At 34.0% G+C, this 19,298-nt stretch overlaps 1 protein-coding gene across 1 annotated transcript; it reads right to left on the bottom strand.

Annotated features, from left to right (window-relative positions):
• Nucleotides 1–2,364: 2,364 nt before the first annotated feature.
• Nucleotides 2,365–12,344, bottom strand: LOC127730811 (uncharacterized). The gene is made up of 6 exons (XM_052239394.1): nt 12,315–12,344; nt 11,849–12,015; nt 11,325–11,411; nt 9,399–9,609; nt 5,821–6,200; nt 2,365–3,937 (listed from the first exon to the last, which is right to left on the bottom strand). The coding sequence occupies exons 1-6, from the start codon at nt 12,328–12,330 to the stop codon at nt 3,845–3,847; spliced, it is 954 nt and encodes a 317-aa protein (XP_052095354.1). The 5' UTR covers nt 12,331–12,344; the 3' UTR covers nt 2,365–3,844.
• Between the last annotated feature and the right edge of the window lie 6,954 nt (nt 12,345–19,298).

Genomic DNA, 19,298 nt, shown 5'->3' on the forward strand with positions numbered 1-19,298 from the left:
TGACAAAAATTCTTTCGACTAATAAAACAAATATAGTCAAATGTAAATCATATGTACCAGAATATACTATGAAAAAAAGAAAAAATAGCTTCAGCCTCAAATGAACAGAGTAAAATATTTTGAGAATATTTTCAAGAATTAGCCACCCCAAATTATCCAGAAAATTCATTGACCAATTAATGCAAAATAGTCAAAGAAGATATGAATACATCAAGGAAGTCCCAAAGTTTGACAGGAAAAGGAAAAACTGATGTTGGCAAGGCAGAAATAAAGAAAGCCATATCAAAAATAAAGAATGGCAAGACAGCCAATGAGTATGTGATAAGAACAGAGCATATAAAGCATACTAAAGATGAAGAACTAACTGCTTATCCAAATTCTTCAAATCATATATTCAAAGAAGGTAGAGTGGCAAAATCATTTAAAACTGTAGAAATTACACTTGTTCTGAAGAAAGAAAAAAATGCCATGCATACAAAAAATTATAGAGGTACCACTGTTACATTAATACATGGCAAAATATTTAAATATGTACTGTTAGAAAAGTCTGAAAACATAAAATGAATAAATCAAATATGAAGTTCGGATTTACCGAAGGGCTATTCCCAAATATGGCTTTACTCATACTATGAGGTATGTTGGAAAGAATAAATTATTAATTATAACAACCCTTGATAGCCAAAAAGCATTCGAGGTGGTAAATCATCAAATTTAATTGGACATAATTAATTTTCTTTGCATAGATATTCAGTTCTTGGACATAATCGAAGACATGTATGATGATATAACGTCTACTGTGAACTGGCATGGAGATTAAAGCTTCAGCTTTAAAATTGACCAAGACGTAGGGACAATGTGGAGTCTTATCAACTCATATGTACTAACAATATATAAATGAACTACTTTAAAATCCGGAAATAGTCATTGTATTGGTATCTCGATTGGGAACGCTTACGTAGGATGCCCAACCTGTGCTGACGATGTTGTCTTACTTTAATACGATGATAAAGAAATGCAAGAAATGTTGGACACAGTTTACACATGGGTATTATACCCAAAGTCGGGTATCAATTTACGTTGAAAAAAAAATCTTATTTTGTATTTCATCATGATAGCTGTAATGGCGCAAATTTCATATAAACTACAACATTTTTCCATTTAAGACCATAGTTCAAATGAAAACTTAATACAAAGATAACGGTCTCCAAAAATTCCACTTTACAGGAGATCACAGATTTCAAAATACATCATATGAAGAGTAATATGGTCATAAAAAATATGTCCAAATAAAAATAAGAAACTTTAACAATGAATTAAAAAGTCGTGAACTTCGTGAAAACTATATAGAAATCAAAGGTGAGACTACACACCTTGAACTCAAGACAACAACTTCCGATGAGAGGATGACTAATGAATAACATTGGCTAGGAGAACTTTATACTCCCTGAATTATAGTGGAGTCCATGAGACAAATGGATTCAACCCTAGAACATCATTCAAACCATACCAAATGTATGTTTTTCCAAGATAATTTTTTGACCTTGAAACAATTAATATTCTAATCAAAGACATGATTTCACTCTGCAGTTTCCATCTAATCACATTGAAACACTCCTAATCGTTACCAAACAGAACAGCTACCCTAGCAGTATATCTCCTAGTTGGTACTCTTTTTGCTGCAGAAATTCACAAAAGACTGTTTAGTCTTTTACATCCAATTGCTATGAGTGATAATAACTCTATCTGGGATATAGCTCGGAGGCAATATAGTAGTGGAGCACTATGTAGCTTCTTTGTTAAGATACAATAAATCCTCACTATGTACCAATTACCATCATTCAGTGAAAAAATGAACGGCCTTTACAATAAATTAGATTTAAAAAAAATAATTGTCAGAACATCAATTTATTCATCATCTACTTTACAGGTTTTTCCTTTACTGTTTTGTACATTAATCGAGCCGTTAGTTTTTTCGTTTAAATTGTTTCCATTTGTCGTTTCGAGGCCTCTTGTTATAACTTGCTTTGTGGTATGGGTTCTGCTAATGTTTTGAAGGCCGAACGGTGACCTATAGTTGCTAACTTCTACTTCATTTGGTCTCTCGTCAGAAGTTGTCTAATTGGCATTCATACCACATCTTCTTATCTTTTAAAAGTCGATGTTTTAATTGTTTTTGCAACAAAAACATTTCTTTAACTGCATAGTAGGTAAAAATTTTACCACATGTTTGTTTTACTATTTTTTAGTAGGTAAAAAGACCATATATATTTGCTACAAAATGGGATCCGCTTTATACGATGAAGAGAACTACATATGTAGAAAAAAAAGAAAACATTCAATAGTTGTTTTAAAGAATAAAAAAATTTCTAATACAAAATGCAAACATATTAACCTATCTTTTTATTCACAAAGGCAGATTTTCAAGTTAATTTTTTAACTTATTTGTATAAGTTATAAAGCAACTGAACCCGGTAGTTCATGTGTGAAATTTCTGCCAGTCTAAAATGAAACTGGGCATAGGAAGACAATTCTGGTTAACATTAACGTTAGTTCCCGCATTAGAAAGAAAGATTTTGTCAATTTTTAAACGAATACAAAAGGGTCTGGAAAAATAAAAAAAGTTATAATTTTCAAACTGGACGTCCTTCATGATCATAAGGTCACGTATTTGCTTCTAAATACTTAATGCTAAAAATCGTGACTACACTGAAGTACAGAATATTCTATTTATGCGAGAATTTGGCTTTCAAAAGTGCAAACCAGTTCATTTGCAAAAAAGCTCAAACGAATATTATGCTACATTCTTCACTGACCAACGTGTATTCCTGACAAATTGGTAAATTCGTTTCATTAGTATTATAACAATGATATATGATGAAATGTTTGTACATGTACTTGCTATTTGCAAGATTCCAACGATATATTATGTTTTAGATATCATACAATATTTAATGCCCTTCTATACTATGACACAACATAATAGTAAAACAAAATAATTCGGAACACGTTTCAAATGCGTGTAAGAGAAATTCATGAAAATTGCCCTTTGACATTTTTATTTTGCAAAATTACAATTCTTTTTGTCAATTTAGAGACATGTTTTGTCGCATTTTTTATTCAACCTGATACTAACTACAAGAAGGGTTAAAATCAAAGGGTTGTATTTATGGCAATTGTCTGAGTTGTCATATTCAACTGTTTATATATATTTCCAAATATTTTGGCTTACAATCAATTTTACCTTAATACTTTATTTCTGAAAAAAAAAAAAATGTTATTTAAAAAGTACGTCATGATTATCTTGAAATACTTTTGAATAGAACTGTTTTATCTTTTTGTAGAAATCTTGCAAATTTTATAAATCATTTTATTATTTACTCTCCAGAATACACATTTAACAGATACTTTAAAAAAAAATTTAAAGAACCCTTAAACGTCGGTTTGACAGCAATTGCACCGTACACATATTTGAAGACGGAGTCCAAATTGAAGGCTGTTACAATCAGCTTTGGAACGGTATATGGTATAGCAACATGTTTGGTAAATGCATTTAAAATAATCAATATGCCTTGTGTTCATGCTGTTCATTGCTGTCCTTGTTACAGTACCTTAACAATGAATCGACTTTTATGTATCCTTCTAACATTTGATCTTACTTTCATCCATTATATTCATCACGGACTTACACATACCACATACTGTAAACAAAACAAGGGTGGCTGAGAATATACAGTTTACATCCTTGTCAATTTCCCAGGAGTTCCGGCGATTTTATCTACAAAGGAGATTTTACTCTTTGTCGTCTTTTTAATTTTTTTTGTTTTTTGGTAAAGAATACGTCGCATCATTGAAACAACTGTAATGTCCGCCGTATGGAACCGACAGCTCCATCAGTCTCTCCACTGAGATACAAAGATAGTTCTGAGGGAGAAGATATCTAAGTTGAAATAAAAACATAAGAATTAAATATGCAGATGCAGATATACATAGAACAATAAGTGGAAAATAAATGCGTACATAATGTACCTTTGATTATAACAACAACTCTTAGTTAAATAATGAAGGGCCAGTGTATAATATGGACATGAAACAAAGAGAAGGAAGGGGCAGATGAAATGCAGGTGAGAAAAAGGAAAATGTAAATTTAATAGGGAATCATTTATTCACAAAACTAGGATTAATTCAAGGTTTTTGCAAAATAACAACGATTAACCTGAACGCACGTTCTTTTTGTCGAGCCTGCGACATTTATGACGCAAAAGCGAGACATAATGATCATAGAATCCGGCGTCGGCGTCAATATCTATGTTCAGACTGTGATTAAAGTTTTTTTTTAGACATAAATAACTTTGTCAAACCTTCATGGACTTTTATGAAATTTGGACAGAATATTGTTTATGACCAAAATACAGTATCCAGTGCGAAATTTTGAAAATTCCATATTTTACTGATAAATGGACTTAGTTTTTTTTAATAGTTAACATTCAGGCGAAGTCTGAGGTTAAAGTTTTTCAGTCATCAATAACTTGTCAAACCTTAAAAGTGACTGGGCTCGAGTATATAAATATATACATATAGTCAAACAAAAGGAAAAAGCAGATTGTGTGATTACAATGAACACAGTGTAGATTCCAAAAGACTCGTTATCCTTTAAATGTAATCTTTGATGACGCAATTGCATTATTTACAGTGCATGAGTTCACGATACAATTTGGGTCATAGTTAAAACATATATAAATTTATTAATTCATCATTGCTTATGCACATTGTAACTGTTAAAAGACAACTCTTTTCTCGAATGCAATTCCTCCTGCTGAGGACAAATATGAAGGATGTGATTTATACAACCGTAAATATGACGTAATCATATGATTGATCATAATTAAAGGCAACAGTAGTATACCGCTGTTCAATAGTCATACATCGATTAAGAGAAAACAAATCCGGGTTACAAACTAAAACCGAGGGAAACACATCAACTATAAAAGGAAAACAACGGAACCACAGAAACACTGAACTGCAACAAAAACAAACGCCAACATACATAGAAACGGACTACTTGATAACAATTGCCATATTCCTGACTTGGTACAGGACATTTGAAGAAAAATGGTGGGTTGAACCTGGTATGGCTAGCCAAACCTCCGGCTTATATGGCAATGTTAAAAATACCGCTTAAATGACAACACTACGTGACAGGAATACAGTACAAACAAACGCAACAATACTCAGCACAGGGAAATACATAGATGAATAATATAGTAGTACATTACAACATGTAAACCGCAGAATACAACGGACACATCCCATAAATTTACGACAGCACACCAGGACACCACAAACGAAGTATAAACTGCGCCTCACATGAATGGATCAACGCCACAAAAAGTGACGTATTTTTGTGACGTCTATATTATCACAGGTAATTTTCTGAAAATAAAACAGATTTGTTTTATTGACACGTACCAGAATATTAACTTGGGATTAAGTTTGAAATAGATATAAGAAGATGTGGTATGAGTGCCAATGAGACAACTCTCCATCCAAGTCAAAATTTATAAAAGTAAATCATTATAGGTGACAGTACGGTCTTCAACACGGAGCCTTGGCTCACACCGAACAGTAAGCTAAAAAGGGCCCCAAAAATTACTAGTGTAAAACCATTCAAACGGGAAAACCAACGGTCTAATCTATATAAAAAACGAGAAACGAGAAACACTTATGATGTTATTATTTGTATGTTTTAACCATATAAATTACAAAACGCTTTCAGGGTCATGTGGACTGCAGATCTTTTATTCTTTTGCAACTTAAACTTACCTCTGGACTAGGGTTATGCTGAAAATCATTTGTATAGTACTGATTGTCTTCGGTGTGGATATCTAAGATTGCTTGTGTATTCTCCTCTTGAATTGGTGAATAGACTTTATTGGTCAATGATGAGTCTGTTGCTCCTTTTCTACTCGGTGTTTTACCTGGTAGTATTGTATTTTTATGTATTTTCCTGTACTGCTTAATAGTTTCAAGTTCAGCTTTCGGGTCCTTATCATAAGCTGATGGCACATAAAAAGGATCATCTCGATTGTTTGTTCGTTCTGTAGATTCATATTGTGGACTCTTTTGACTTTCAATGTTTGGACTACATTGGATGGTTGTCGCTTCGTCTTTCGTTGAAGGTGTTGATATGTCCCTCGTCATTTCTTAAATTCCAAAAAAAAAGAAGAAAGAAATGCATACTAGAATAATGTTACTAATTGCTCTTTACATCATGGCTGCTTATATAATTGAATGATCCTGTTGTCTTGATGAAAATCTCGATGTCAATTTTTATAAATTTATTTAGAGAATTACAATTATAAATATAAATCAATTGTTTTAAAAACAATTGTTAACGGTCTTTCCCATCCGAAACATGATTGATTGATTGATTAATTGATGGATTGATGGATTGATTGATTGATTTATTGTTTAATTGATTGATTGATTGATTGATTGATTGATTGATTGATTGATTGATTACACACGTAGGATAGGGTCGCTTGAAACAAGCAAACACGAAACAAATGAGATCTTGAACCTGTATAAACACAAGGGACCACAACAAGCATGTAATGGTTGGTTGGTTGGTAGGTAGGTGGTTTGGTTGGTTGGTTAAACACATTGGGCCGATCAACTAGGACAACGCAAAAAGGGAATTGAGAGTCTAGTGCCCGTGTTTAAACACGGAACACGTGAAAAAGGCATTGAGAGCCTAGTGCCCGTGTTTAAACACTCGAGACCTAGCCTCTAGGAACACGTGAAAAAGGCATTGAGAGCCTAGTGCTCGTGTTTAAACACTTGAGACCTAGCCTCTAGGAACACGTGAAAAAGGCATTGAGAGCCTAGTGCCCGTGTTTAAACACTTGAGACATAGCCTCTAGGAACACGTGATAAAGGCATCGAGAGCCTAGTGCCCGTGTTTAAACACTCGAGACCTAGCCTCTAGGAACACGTGATAAAGGCATTGAGAGCCTAGTGCCCGTGTTTAAACACTCGAGATCTAGCCTCTAGGAACACGTGATAAAGGCATTGAGAGCCTAGTGCCCGTGTTTAAACACTCGAGATCTAGCCTCTAGGAACACGTGAAAAATGCATTGAGAGCCTAGTGCTCGTGTTTAAACACTTGAGACCTAGCCTCTAGGAACACGTGAAAAAGGCATTGAGAGCCTAGTGCCCGTGTTTAAACACTTGAGACATAGCCTCTAGGAACACGTGATAAAGGCATCGAGAGCCTAGTGCCCGTGTTTAAACACTCGAGACCTAGCCTCTAGGAACACGTGATAAAGGCATTGAGAGCCTAGTGCCCGTGTTTAAACACTCGAGATCTAGCCTCTAGGAACACGTGAAAAATGCATTGAGAGCCTAGTGCTCGTGTTTAAACACTTGAGACCTAGCCTCTAGGAACACGTGAAAAAGGCATTGAGAGCCTAGTGCCCGTGTTTAAACACTTGAGACATAGCCTCTAGGAACACGTGATAAAGGCATTGAGAGCCTAGTGCCCGTGTTTAAACACTCGAGACCTAGCCTCTAGGAGCACGTGATAAAAGCATTGAGAGCCTAGTGCCCGTTTTTAAACACTCAAGTTGAGACCTAGCCTCTAGAAACACGTGAAAAAGTCATTAAGAGCCTAGTGCCCGTGTTCAAACACTCGAGACCTAGGCTCTAGGAGCACACGAAAACAGGTCCGTGCAACATTTTAGTTATATTCAAGTTATGATATTTGTAGGAACATGTAAGGATTTAAACAGGCCTTCAAAAATATCCTTGCATCTTTCTTTATAAATGTTCTTTTTTTTATAGTGCTTCCCGGAATTTGTGTCTTATTTTTTACTTATTGATCTAATTGTGTGTGCATTGTATTCAATTTTGTATTTAAAATGGCCCGACCTGACCTGCATGGATCTTTTGTATTTAACCTATGTGATTAATTCTTTCCGAAAAGGGGGAAACCCCTATTTCATTTTAGGTAGCAGGCGTTGCACCGGATGGTTGACATGATTGTGACGTCACCAAGCTGATTGATATACACAGAAAGATAGTTTATTTAATTTAGATGCAGAGAGAGACGTCGTTCTGACCACACCTATGTATAAAGAATGTGCAACCGGATTTAATTTTCTTTCATTTACAGGTCATTGAAGTCTGATCATGCATGCTTTTTTCGTACACATATTTACGGGAACACAGATTTCATTTTAATGCATGTTTAGACATTTGATTCTAGGATTTTACTACTATTTACGCACTTTGGAGGGATTTCTACGTAATCGATTTTAATTTCTCAATCCAGATTGGAACGTTAAGCGGACTGCACGTGATTTATACTGCTAACGGAAAATATATTTTTTCGATTTTTTTACAGGTAAACTATTGTCCAATCGCTGACCACTGGTCGACTCATTCAGTGCATGCACACAAAAACAATGCTGGTGTTATAGTACTTTAACAAAACGTTTATCGATTAATTTTCAGAAATACATGTACATGATTTGGAGCAGATATTTTATTTTGCAGGAATAGATTTGTATTTTCGTATTTCAGAAACAAATTTATTCATGAAAAAAAAGAAGGATTAGCATTTTTATAATAAAATAGAAATGAGATTCCTTAAAAAAAAAAGGAGGGGGGGGGGGCTAAATGGGTAGTTGTGGGCATTGGATGATTTACAAAGATAAATTGCATGTACGCATCATGAGAGCTGTAAAGTTTGAAGCTATAATTAGTCAATTTGTTGATTTTTCCATTTCAGTGGTATGAAAACCCCCAAATTACTACGCGTATTGTTTCGACAAATATTCACGACATAAATAATGTCGCGACTCACATTTTGCTCACATTTTTTTTTCTGAGTAAAAGCAGTTTGAAGTGAATGTCAAAATTTAGAACATGACCTTGACCTTATTTTCTAAGTTGGGACCCAAGGACCTTCAATAAAGCGACTCTAGGTTTATACGGCTTACGGTTTATGAATATGCATATCACTTATATCAAATGCATAAGGTGAAATAACTCTCATATGGAGACTCCGGAGAACTTTGGTGCAAACCGACTCATCATCTTGAAGATATAGGAAGCACTTTGATAAAATAAGTTTGTCGTAATCTTTTACGGTTGCGAAGGAGTAGTGGTCACAAGAAAAACAGTGTTCGCGGGGAGATAACTCTTACAACGTAAAGTGTACGGTTTAACAGGGTCAGTTCCAAAAGCGCAATAACTGTTCGATATCATATGCGAAAAATCTAAGCGACATCTTGCAAAACCACAATACTACGCAAGAACAAAATGTGGCGGAAGAAAAAAATAAAATCTCAGAACAAAACCAATAGGGTTTCCACGGAAAAGTGGAAAGACCTAATTACCTTCCGTAACAAAAAGCGGATTGCCTTTCTTATCCGTTGGAAACAGTTCTCTTTCTATTTTATTGTCGTCTTCAGATGTATCAAACCAACGATCGACGATAAACCAATAATCATCTGTTTCGATTCCATCGTATAAGCTTGTGCCATAGTTTGGTGTTGTTTGGCGTTGTGGCTTCTTTGTTCCAGCTTTTGGTCGCCTCTTAATGAGTACCTGTATTATAACCGTACCAATATAAAATGGTCTTCAATTTATCTTTAAAAACATCTCAACGATGGTTTATAGCCCTTGTAGTGCTATATAAATATTAGTCTGCATCGATTTCTTTATTCACAAAGGGCCATGATATTCAATTGTCTACTATGGGCGAATTAACCAAAAAAAGATTTTGTATACTCCTGAATACAACAACGACTAATGACAATGAAGAGCGGCACCTGACAAAAGTGCAGTTTAAAAAGAATTCAGAAATGAAGGAAAACAATAACCGTCATTGAAATTAACAAACAAAGGAGTTTTTTTTATGTTAATTGAATTGATCTGACTTTATTGTTTTCAAATTTATTTGTAACGATATCAATTTCTATACGAATGAATCGGTTAATAATTAATTTCTCACAATAATAGATTTTTTTTTTTGGCTTTATTATTATTTCTTCGGTATATTTGTCCCCGCAGAAACAGCCACACACAATATCGTTTTGTGAGTTTAGTACATTATATATATATCTTGATAGAAAATTTGGTATTGACAATTCACTTTGTGTAACCCAATATATACTACCTCGACACATACCACAGAGATCATGAACAACCATATATCTGTCTCATAATCCTTTACAAGTTATCACAGGAACTTTTAACCAACTGGATACACAAGTATTTAATATATACATGTCATAAAAACAACGACATTGAGCGTGGTCTGCAAAGTTATCAATCGATCCTCTTTTCAAATTATAAGCAACTGTTCTATACTAAACGGGATTAATAGTAACTGTGAAAGCACATACTCTAGGATGATGTGAATCAGGTGTGGATACCAAAACATTCAGCAGATCAGTTAAATTGCTTACAATTCAATACCATTATACGATTATACGAAAACCTTTGAAGTAATCACTCTTTATACAAGCATAACCTATTCATTACACTCTCTATCAAGTGATATTAACCAAATCTGGCTCATTAAGACTCTCGACTTTTTCAACAATATGTATTTTTATCAAACCGAGCTTTTTAGATCCGATGTTTGCCCATTAGACTTTCGACTTTTTCTCAACAACTAATGTTCATCAAACCTTTATTTTTTTTTAGATTATCGATTCTTTCTTTATCAACAACATCTGTTTACCAAACCTGGCTCACTAGACTCGATACTTTTTTATCAATATGTTTACCAAACCGAGCTTTTAGATTCCGATGTTTGCCAAACTTGGCTCATTAGACTCTTGATCTTCTTTTTCAACAAGTAGTATTTATCAAACCTGTCTTTTGTTTAAAGATTATCGATCCTTTCTTTATCAATAACCTATGTTTACCAAACCTGGCTCACTAGAATCGACCCCTTCTTTATCAACAACATATGTTCACTAAACCTGGTGTTTTAGATAGTCGACTCTTCCTTTTTCAACAACTGATGTTTGCCAATCCCGGCTGGTTTTGCAACATGTGATGTTTAACAAAGCCAGGCTTTTTAGATTATCGACCCTTTCTTCATCAATAACTTATGCTTACCAAACATTTCTCATTATACTCTAATCGACCCTTACTTTTTCAACAACAAAATTTTATGGTTACCTCACCTGGTCTTTTGCACTTGCTCCTTTGTTTTTCAACAATAAGTGTTTATAGTTTTTAATCGTCCACTTGTTATACTTTTTCATTTTTATGTTTTGTTTTTGACTTTATATGTAACAGTTTCATACCTTATTAAGATGCCACCCAGACATAAAACTAGATCCATCATGTCCAATTTTTATTTTCCTGATGTCACCAAGATCAGCAGCTTCAAGCTACAGATAATGTAAAATTCACAATAATATTAAGTCGATTATGCGTTAAAAGCGATAAAATGAGAGAGAATAATTGACAAAGGTATCGTATAGGACAATGTATCTGGAGGATCAAAAGAAGACTAAATGTGGCTATGGTATTTGAAAGCAAATGAGACGTGAAACATTTTCTGTGCCAATAAGCTAAGTTAGAATAAAGATTCAATAATGAAACAATGATCATCTGTTAAACCGATATATTTATATATATATATATATCAGAGTTTACTCCAATAGTTTATACGATATGTTTAAATGAAAAGTTTTTAATTTTACGGAGATGATTAATTCACGAATTAATTAACTTGACCTGTCGATGTTTCCGAAATATATCTATGATAAATGGAGTACTTGGCCCTTTTCGGCACAAAACACATTTAAATGTATTATTGTTTTACCAGAAACTCATCTTCCCTTGCTTGTTCGAAATTATTACTGCTGTCACGTAATTCAATTTTTTCTGTTTCTGCGTCAGTACCAATTAACTGTATGAATACATCGGAGTCGGTTCCCGCTCCATGAATGTCGGAGGTCCAGATATGTACTTCATACTGGATATATATGCCTATAGAAAATAGTCAAAAGTTTAATTCACTTAAAATCTTCTGCATAAAGGGAATTCTCTTCACAGAATAATTAACCGTGGCATTAATGTATGGTAGTCCATAACCATAAAAAGCAGTTGTGCAAAACTGAGTTTTTTTCTATGATTTGTCAATAGAGTTTTCCTGTTCTAGTTCAATTTTAGCGATGTTATCGTTATGCCTTTATTATAATGGATAGTTAAATATTGAAAACATTATATTTTTCAGAATTGCTCAATCATTTTGAAACGCAAAGAAAATGAATTAAAAAAATACGAACCACTTTCATTCGCCATTTTGATTTTGCAGGTCATATAATATATATCGATATTTTATGAAATTGAACATTATACGTACAATATCAGTTTATGTTTATGTGTACATATTTTCAAAGGTTTGATGAAATCTTTGAATGCATTTACTGTAAATGGAAGTTACTGAAAAGAATCAATGTTATCACTATTGAATAGAGAAACCTTTATGAATATACACTATAGAAATAAATAATAAACAGTTTTATAATCGAAGTTTAAATGACATACAGAAAATTCAATTATTTCTTCAATATATCATACTATAGGAAAGAACTATGCATAAGATCATAGTGTTATTATATTGCAAAGTATTTCCCTTAGTGGAAGACATTATTTTGAGATTCCTTTTGTATGCAACTTGTAAAATGTATACACTCGTTTTAACAGTGAAACTTTTTTATGAACATATTGAATATAAACAGCAGTCTGTATAGAATTGTCCGTTTCAACTTTAAAAAATTTGGAAATTGTTTAAATCTTTGTAATCTATACCTTCAGTTTCTATGACAGTTCTTAAAATAATAAAATCAAATATAAGATTAATCAGACCGCAAACCAACTGCACAATTAAAAAAAAATATTAAGATTTTTGGCCTTTGCTCTTTTTAAGAAACCAATAGGGACTTAATAATGTAGATGTTGGCTTTTATTTTCAGTCATAATAAAAAGCTGTTTCACCTTTTTTAAGTTTTAGTTTTCCAATTGTTTTGATTAGAACCTCACTAATAAGTTTTATTTGGAGCACATACACGTCAGAGGTACTAAATTATAACCATGGCATCTTTGATGAGGTTTTACATTAGCTGGGTCAGTAATATAAAACTATCACTTTGCAACGTCTAATTTTCTATACAAATATAAGGCAAAAGAGCGCGTCGGTTCCAAAAATTGGTGAACACTCCTTTATCTTCTAAATCAAAGGGTTCTCCCCGGGTACTCTTTTATTTTTCCTCTAATTAAAAATGGCCGCCATGATATAGTCAAGAGTGCTGAAATGGTGTTAATTACCAACAATCAATCAATCAATCAATCTAAATATACACAAAGCGGTACAGTGTGTCAGGGTGTTTTCGAATATCGAAAACGCAAAAGTTGTACAGTTTATAGGGGCGCAGAATGAACAAAAAATTTCATGTAACATCATAGATTCAATCGTACTAGTAAAAATTACAATCTGTCTAAAACTTTTAATGAAATTGAATTTACAGCTCCTGTCAAGAATTTGATTAATAACATAGATTTTTGCATTTGACGAAAGACGACGTGGGGAAGTTTATCAAGGACAGCACGAACGTACGATAAACTTGGAAAGATAAAGGTACTGTGAATCCGGTGAAAGCACGTGCAGAACATGGAGTTACAGCATAGCCTCGCATGAAAAAAGTTTAACAATACCAATCAACTCTTGCAAAATTAAAGATTGTTGACAACAGAAAAACTACGAATGGAGTATTTGGAAACGCCTTATATCGTGGTGGAGTTCGGAGAGACACTTCAACAAACTAAGAAGGTGTAAAGATAAGCTACAACTTTTGTTTACAAAATTTTAAGCTACAATGAAGATGTTCTTACTTTCATTCTTCAATGTTCACCATGACTGAAGCAACGCCGAGTGACATTGAGGTAAGTCTAATAATAATGATTTAAAAAGATTAAAGGAGAAAATTGATAACTACATAACAGAGAGAAGGAACTGGATGGGTATTCAAACAATTTCCTGGTGTATCGACTAAAAAAATTCAAGTGCATCTGTAGTGTTTATCATGTATTCCTCGTCCGAAGGAACTTTCATGAGGTAGACCACAAAGCTTTAACCGAGTCAAAACAAAACGTGGATTGACCTGCCGATGTTAGATCAATCATAGTTTCCTGGGAAGACATTTAGGCATTTGAAAGTTAAGGTTACATAAACAGTGTGCTGCATCGTGGTATTCATGTAAAAGTGAATATATCCTCATAAACCTCTTTACGGCATGTTGCGGAATTGGAAACTCAAATTGATCTGTCTTCCCATTGTCTTTCACAGCATGTTTTTCTGTAATGCTTATTTTTGTGAAGGAAGTAAGCGAATGTAGAATAGACTGCATGACAAACACGGAAGGGAAGTACATAATCTCCTCGAAGAAAATTAGACGATATTGAAGTGAGCTTTATTTACTCCTATAGATTTTAACCACAGTTGTTGGATGACTAATCTAAACATCTTACAGCAGACCAGCTCAAGAGCCTAACAGAACGATTATGGTGACCATAGAAAGCGGAAATAAATTTGAATATGAACACAATGGGCATCGCCGACAAAAGATTACGACAAAAACGTGACTTACTTCGATGCAAATGACCAGCAGGATTGTGCCATGTCGCAAGCTTTCCATTGATATGGTCATAATAATGAATTAACTGTTACAAAACTTTGATTTTTTTTTTGAAATACTAAGGATTTTGTACCCCATGTATAGGTTACGTCAGCTTTTTTGTCAAAACCTTTCGGAATTTTGGGTCCACTTCGACTTCGTACTTAATTTGGCCTTTATAAACTTTTTTTATTCGAACATCACTGTTAAGTCTTTTGTGGACGAAACGCTCGTCTACCTGTACAAAATTTTAATCCTGGTATCTGTGATGACTGTATGAAGACATGTCAAATATTGATACTATCAATGAATATTCTGAACATATGTACATGCTGGAGGTCAATCTCGACTTTCCAAACGAACTCGACGAAAACCGCAATCGTTATATATCCACTTCAAATAGTGGAAATTACAAGGTGAACAAAATAGTTTTTACACTTTTCAACGCGGAAAAGTACGTTTGGCATTACAAAATCCTTCAAAGATAGCAAAGGGACATTCAAAATCATAAGTCGATAATAAACTGAACACGCCATGGCAACAGTACATCAATTTGCCACTGAAACTCGCAAAAGTGCACAGTGTCATTGAAATCAGACAACGGGCATGGTTCGTGGAATATTACGATAAGAATAATAGTTTATGAGCAAAAAGCACTAGTGAGTCCGTCCTAAAAAAAAATTATTCTAAGCTCATGAATGACTGAGGTGACAGTGATTTACCGAATTTGTTCAAATCTCGTTAATCGATGAAGAAGAGACAAACCAAGGTAACAAACAAAAACCTATGAAATCTCACTATCTCCAAAGGGAGCGAGATCGGGTGCGTCGACAGAGTAAGCGTCTCCCGTTATGCATAATACTCTGTCTTGTGAATCCGCACTTTGTCAATATGTCACAATCGGGAATAGGACACAATCGGTATAATTACAGATCAGACGATTACAATGTCATCTAGAGATCTAATACCGCAAGAACATGTCAGTAGTTATTTGAGACACCGACACATCGTATCAGTCAGCAAATTCGTGGTGGTGACGGTAAATTTATGAAGTGTCGATTTTATTCGTTCTTCAAATAAAGCTTTGGTGAGACGACGGAGAACATCACAAAGTGAGTCGATGTCAAGTTTGTGAACACTGCGTAAAAGCAATTAAAATAGTGGCAAAGCCAGATATCGACAATAGAACCAGTTTTACCAATAAACTGGTGGCGGTCTCATTGACGAAAACGAAACTTATGTTGAACAATGTGATTCACCTAGGATTTCGATTCTAGACTTGTCCAAGAAATAAATGCACTATTTTCATTGCAACATATGTATTGAAGCAAGGCTCTTGTTAACTGAAACAAACTGACTTACTGACAAATTCGAGACAGATGACTTTAAAATTAAATGATTTCCTATGCCAAGAGTAAATTTGTTAAGTCCGGGTTGGTTCACTTATAACTGTGGAGAAAGAACACGACATATTTGTCGGACTGCTAGCCAAGATGTTCGCGTACAAACTGGAGGACGACAAACACAAAACTGCAAAAGGATCAAATAAGAAAATCAAACTTCGAGGAATACAAAACCTGTTTGAAGACGGAGCAAAAAGAGTATAAGTCGTTTAACATCATTAGAACTACACTTCGTAATATGTACACGGAAGAGATTTACAAGTTTGCTCTGGTGCAGCAGATACGAATCGAGGATGACATTCCAACCAATAATCTACCTCAGATATTGCAAATGGAAGTAAGGACTTTCCCGGCAGGATTATGATAAATTTGAAAGTTCACTGTTTAAACCAGAAAGGGGTTTACAATTACTTTGGAGTATGAGGTTATTGATCAGCCATGTCCAATTACTCAAAGATGTTCATGCAGGCAAAACAGGTTTCCTAAATTGTTTTGATCTAAATTATTCTTAGGATACATTAAGAGACCCCCTCCCCTTATACAGGCATCCACCCTAGGCCACGCACACGCAGCACCCGATGACATATGTAGATATCATAAGATGCAATGTAAAGTAGCATATATCAATGCCAGAACACAGCATTACTTCTTCTTTGCCTCCCTGCCAACACTTGATTTATCTTAAACTTATACATCAAGGTTGGATACACCACACCGGTAACCGGCATGGATACAGTGACCAAGCAGAACATAAAGTAATGGTGAAATAATATATAAATGTAAACAAAGACAGGTTTGGGAAAAACTAACCACAGTTTATTAAGCATAGTTAAAATTTCAAATAAGGCAAGAAATATACAATACATGTACAAATGTATATGCATGATAAACAAAATTTTAAAACATGAATAACTGAAAGTGTAAATCAAACTGTGGTTCTCCAATTAAAATATCCCAAACCTGTAGTAGGGGTAGGAGAAAAATAACCTAAAATTGGATTCAAAAATGAAAGCAAAAAACTAAAATTATAAAAAGGTAAAAACCAAATAAAACAATGCTCAATAACACACAAGAGTACATGTATAATAAGTTGTATTTGAAGTAGTCTGATCTGTACCATACAAAATCACAGTCTGTATAAACGGTCCCAACACAAGTACATATCAGTCCAACACAAGAATCCATGAATTCAGTAGATATGAAAGTCACAACTTAATATGTCCATTGTAGGTGTCCATTTCAACCATACATGTACCGTATCAGATTTGCAGTACAGTAATAATAAAATTTCCGTGCATGGCACGACCCGTATAAATGCTATCTTAAGTAATTATTATAAGCAACATTAAAAAGAACACACATAATGATATTATATATACATGTACAAAACAAAAAATTACAGATATAAAAATAATCAAAGTTTTTCCTGAATACGCTTTGCAAAAGTATCCATAACCATGTGCCTATGGTCAAGGGAAGGGTCGATATAGCGTTTGTAAACATCACTTTTCCAGTCTCCCTGAGACTGTATTAACTCCGTAGGAATGCCACATTCCAGGGCAAAAGAGGCATCCCCTCTGCGAAAACTATGCCCAGAATATTGGTCCGGATTGATACCAAAATGCGACAACGAATGTTTTAGTCTGGATAAAAATTTACTATATGTTAATGGAATTAATCTACCTTGTGAAACATACATAAATGCAAATTGTTTTGATCTAACTGAATAAATTGTGTATTACCTGGCTGCAATGCAATGGTTGAAATGAATATGCTGTAAATTCAGAAATTATTGCGTGCATTTGTTATTTCGATTTTTGAAAAATTTACAAAAACGTGATATTAATATTGCGATGTCTGATCAGTAATGCACCATTATACCTCGAATTTGACACAACCAGTCATATCAGTACCATAACCTATGACAAACGCGACTTTTTATTTCTAGTTTTGAAATTATAAATTTCCCCCACCTTAGCAGCAATATACCAAATTCACTTGCATATGGGATATACATTTCCTTACTCATTCGGTATTCTAGAGCTTACAGCTGCTACTCAGACTTAATAAAACGTCACTGGTGTCTAAGCAGAAAGTTGATGAACCAGGCTAATGTCGAAAAACTTCTCGTCCTTTGCCTAAAAAAGTTCATCGGAAGGTACCAAGACCTTGTTGATAAATATTCTGTATCAACTTCACAAATAATACATTATAGTCTTGAAGTATATATTCTAGGTATTAACGTTGTTTATCATCTTAATTACGTATTATAGTTTCTTTTATTTGTCATTGTATATTTTTAACCTTTACTGTTTAGTCCATTTTTGGTAATATCCTTTTGGCGTGGCTCGGTCATTATTTGTATTCTTGTCTTTCGTTTTTGCTTATGTGCTTTGTCTATAGAGTGTCTATATGCCATTTTGGTTTTCTTTGTTGACGTAGTTGTCTGTTTTATAGTGATTAAGATTATACCACAATGTTGATGGCTGTACCTATTTATTTTGGACATTTTTATCTATTATGTCTGGTTTTGTTTGCTCACACATTGTTGTCAGCGACTGCCATACAAAAGAGATGTTTAGCAAGCTATAAAACCAGATTTAATCCACCATTTTCTACATCAGGGAATGCCTGTACCAAGTCAGGAATATGACAGTTGTTTTCCATTTGTTTGATGTGTTTGAGCTTTTGATTTGCCATTTGATAATGGAAATTAAAATAACAAAAATACCGAAGTTTATAATTTTCCTTGGAGTTCGGTACTTTTGTTATTTTACTTCTGCTAATGTCATTCATTAGAAAATAATAACCCATTACCGCAATAAACGATCTGTTGTAATTAAGTTTACTATACGTATAATAAAATTAATGTCACTATGCAGCCTCGTTGAACCGTTACAAGGGACTTATTCTACTGAGAAACAATGTACGTCAGTTCTCAGGATAACTCTCTGGAGAACTTGAAAATGAATCAGATGTAAAGGAATGAACTCATTGATTGCATACGAGTTAGTCTTTAGATTAAACTATTATCTAATTTAGCTATGTGGTGAAAAAACTAAGCATTCAAAACTGCAAAGGACAACTTGCCGGACAAACCATTAACCTTCGAATGTGGTATCTTGATCCTATCAACTGGTACAAAGGAAGCATTTGTTCAAGAATGAGTCGATGAAGGTGCACTTTTTTATGA

The sequence above is a fragment of the Mytilus californianus genome, unplaced genomic scaffold (genome assembly GCF_021869535.1).
Source record: "Mytilus californianus isolate M0D057914Y unplaced genomic scaffold, xbMytCali1.0.p SCAF_2, whole genome shotgun sequence".
Classification (NCBI taxonomy): Eukaryota; Metazoa; Mollusca; class Bivalvia; order Mytilida; family Mytilidae; genus Mytilus; species Mytilus californianus.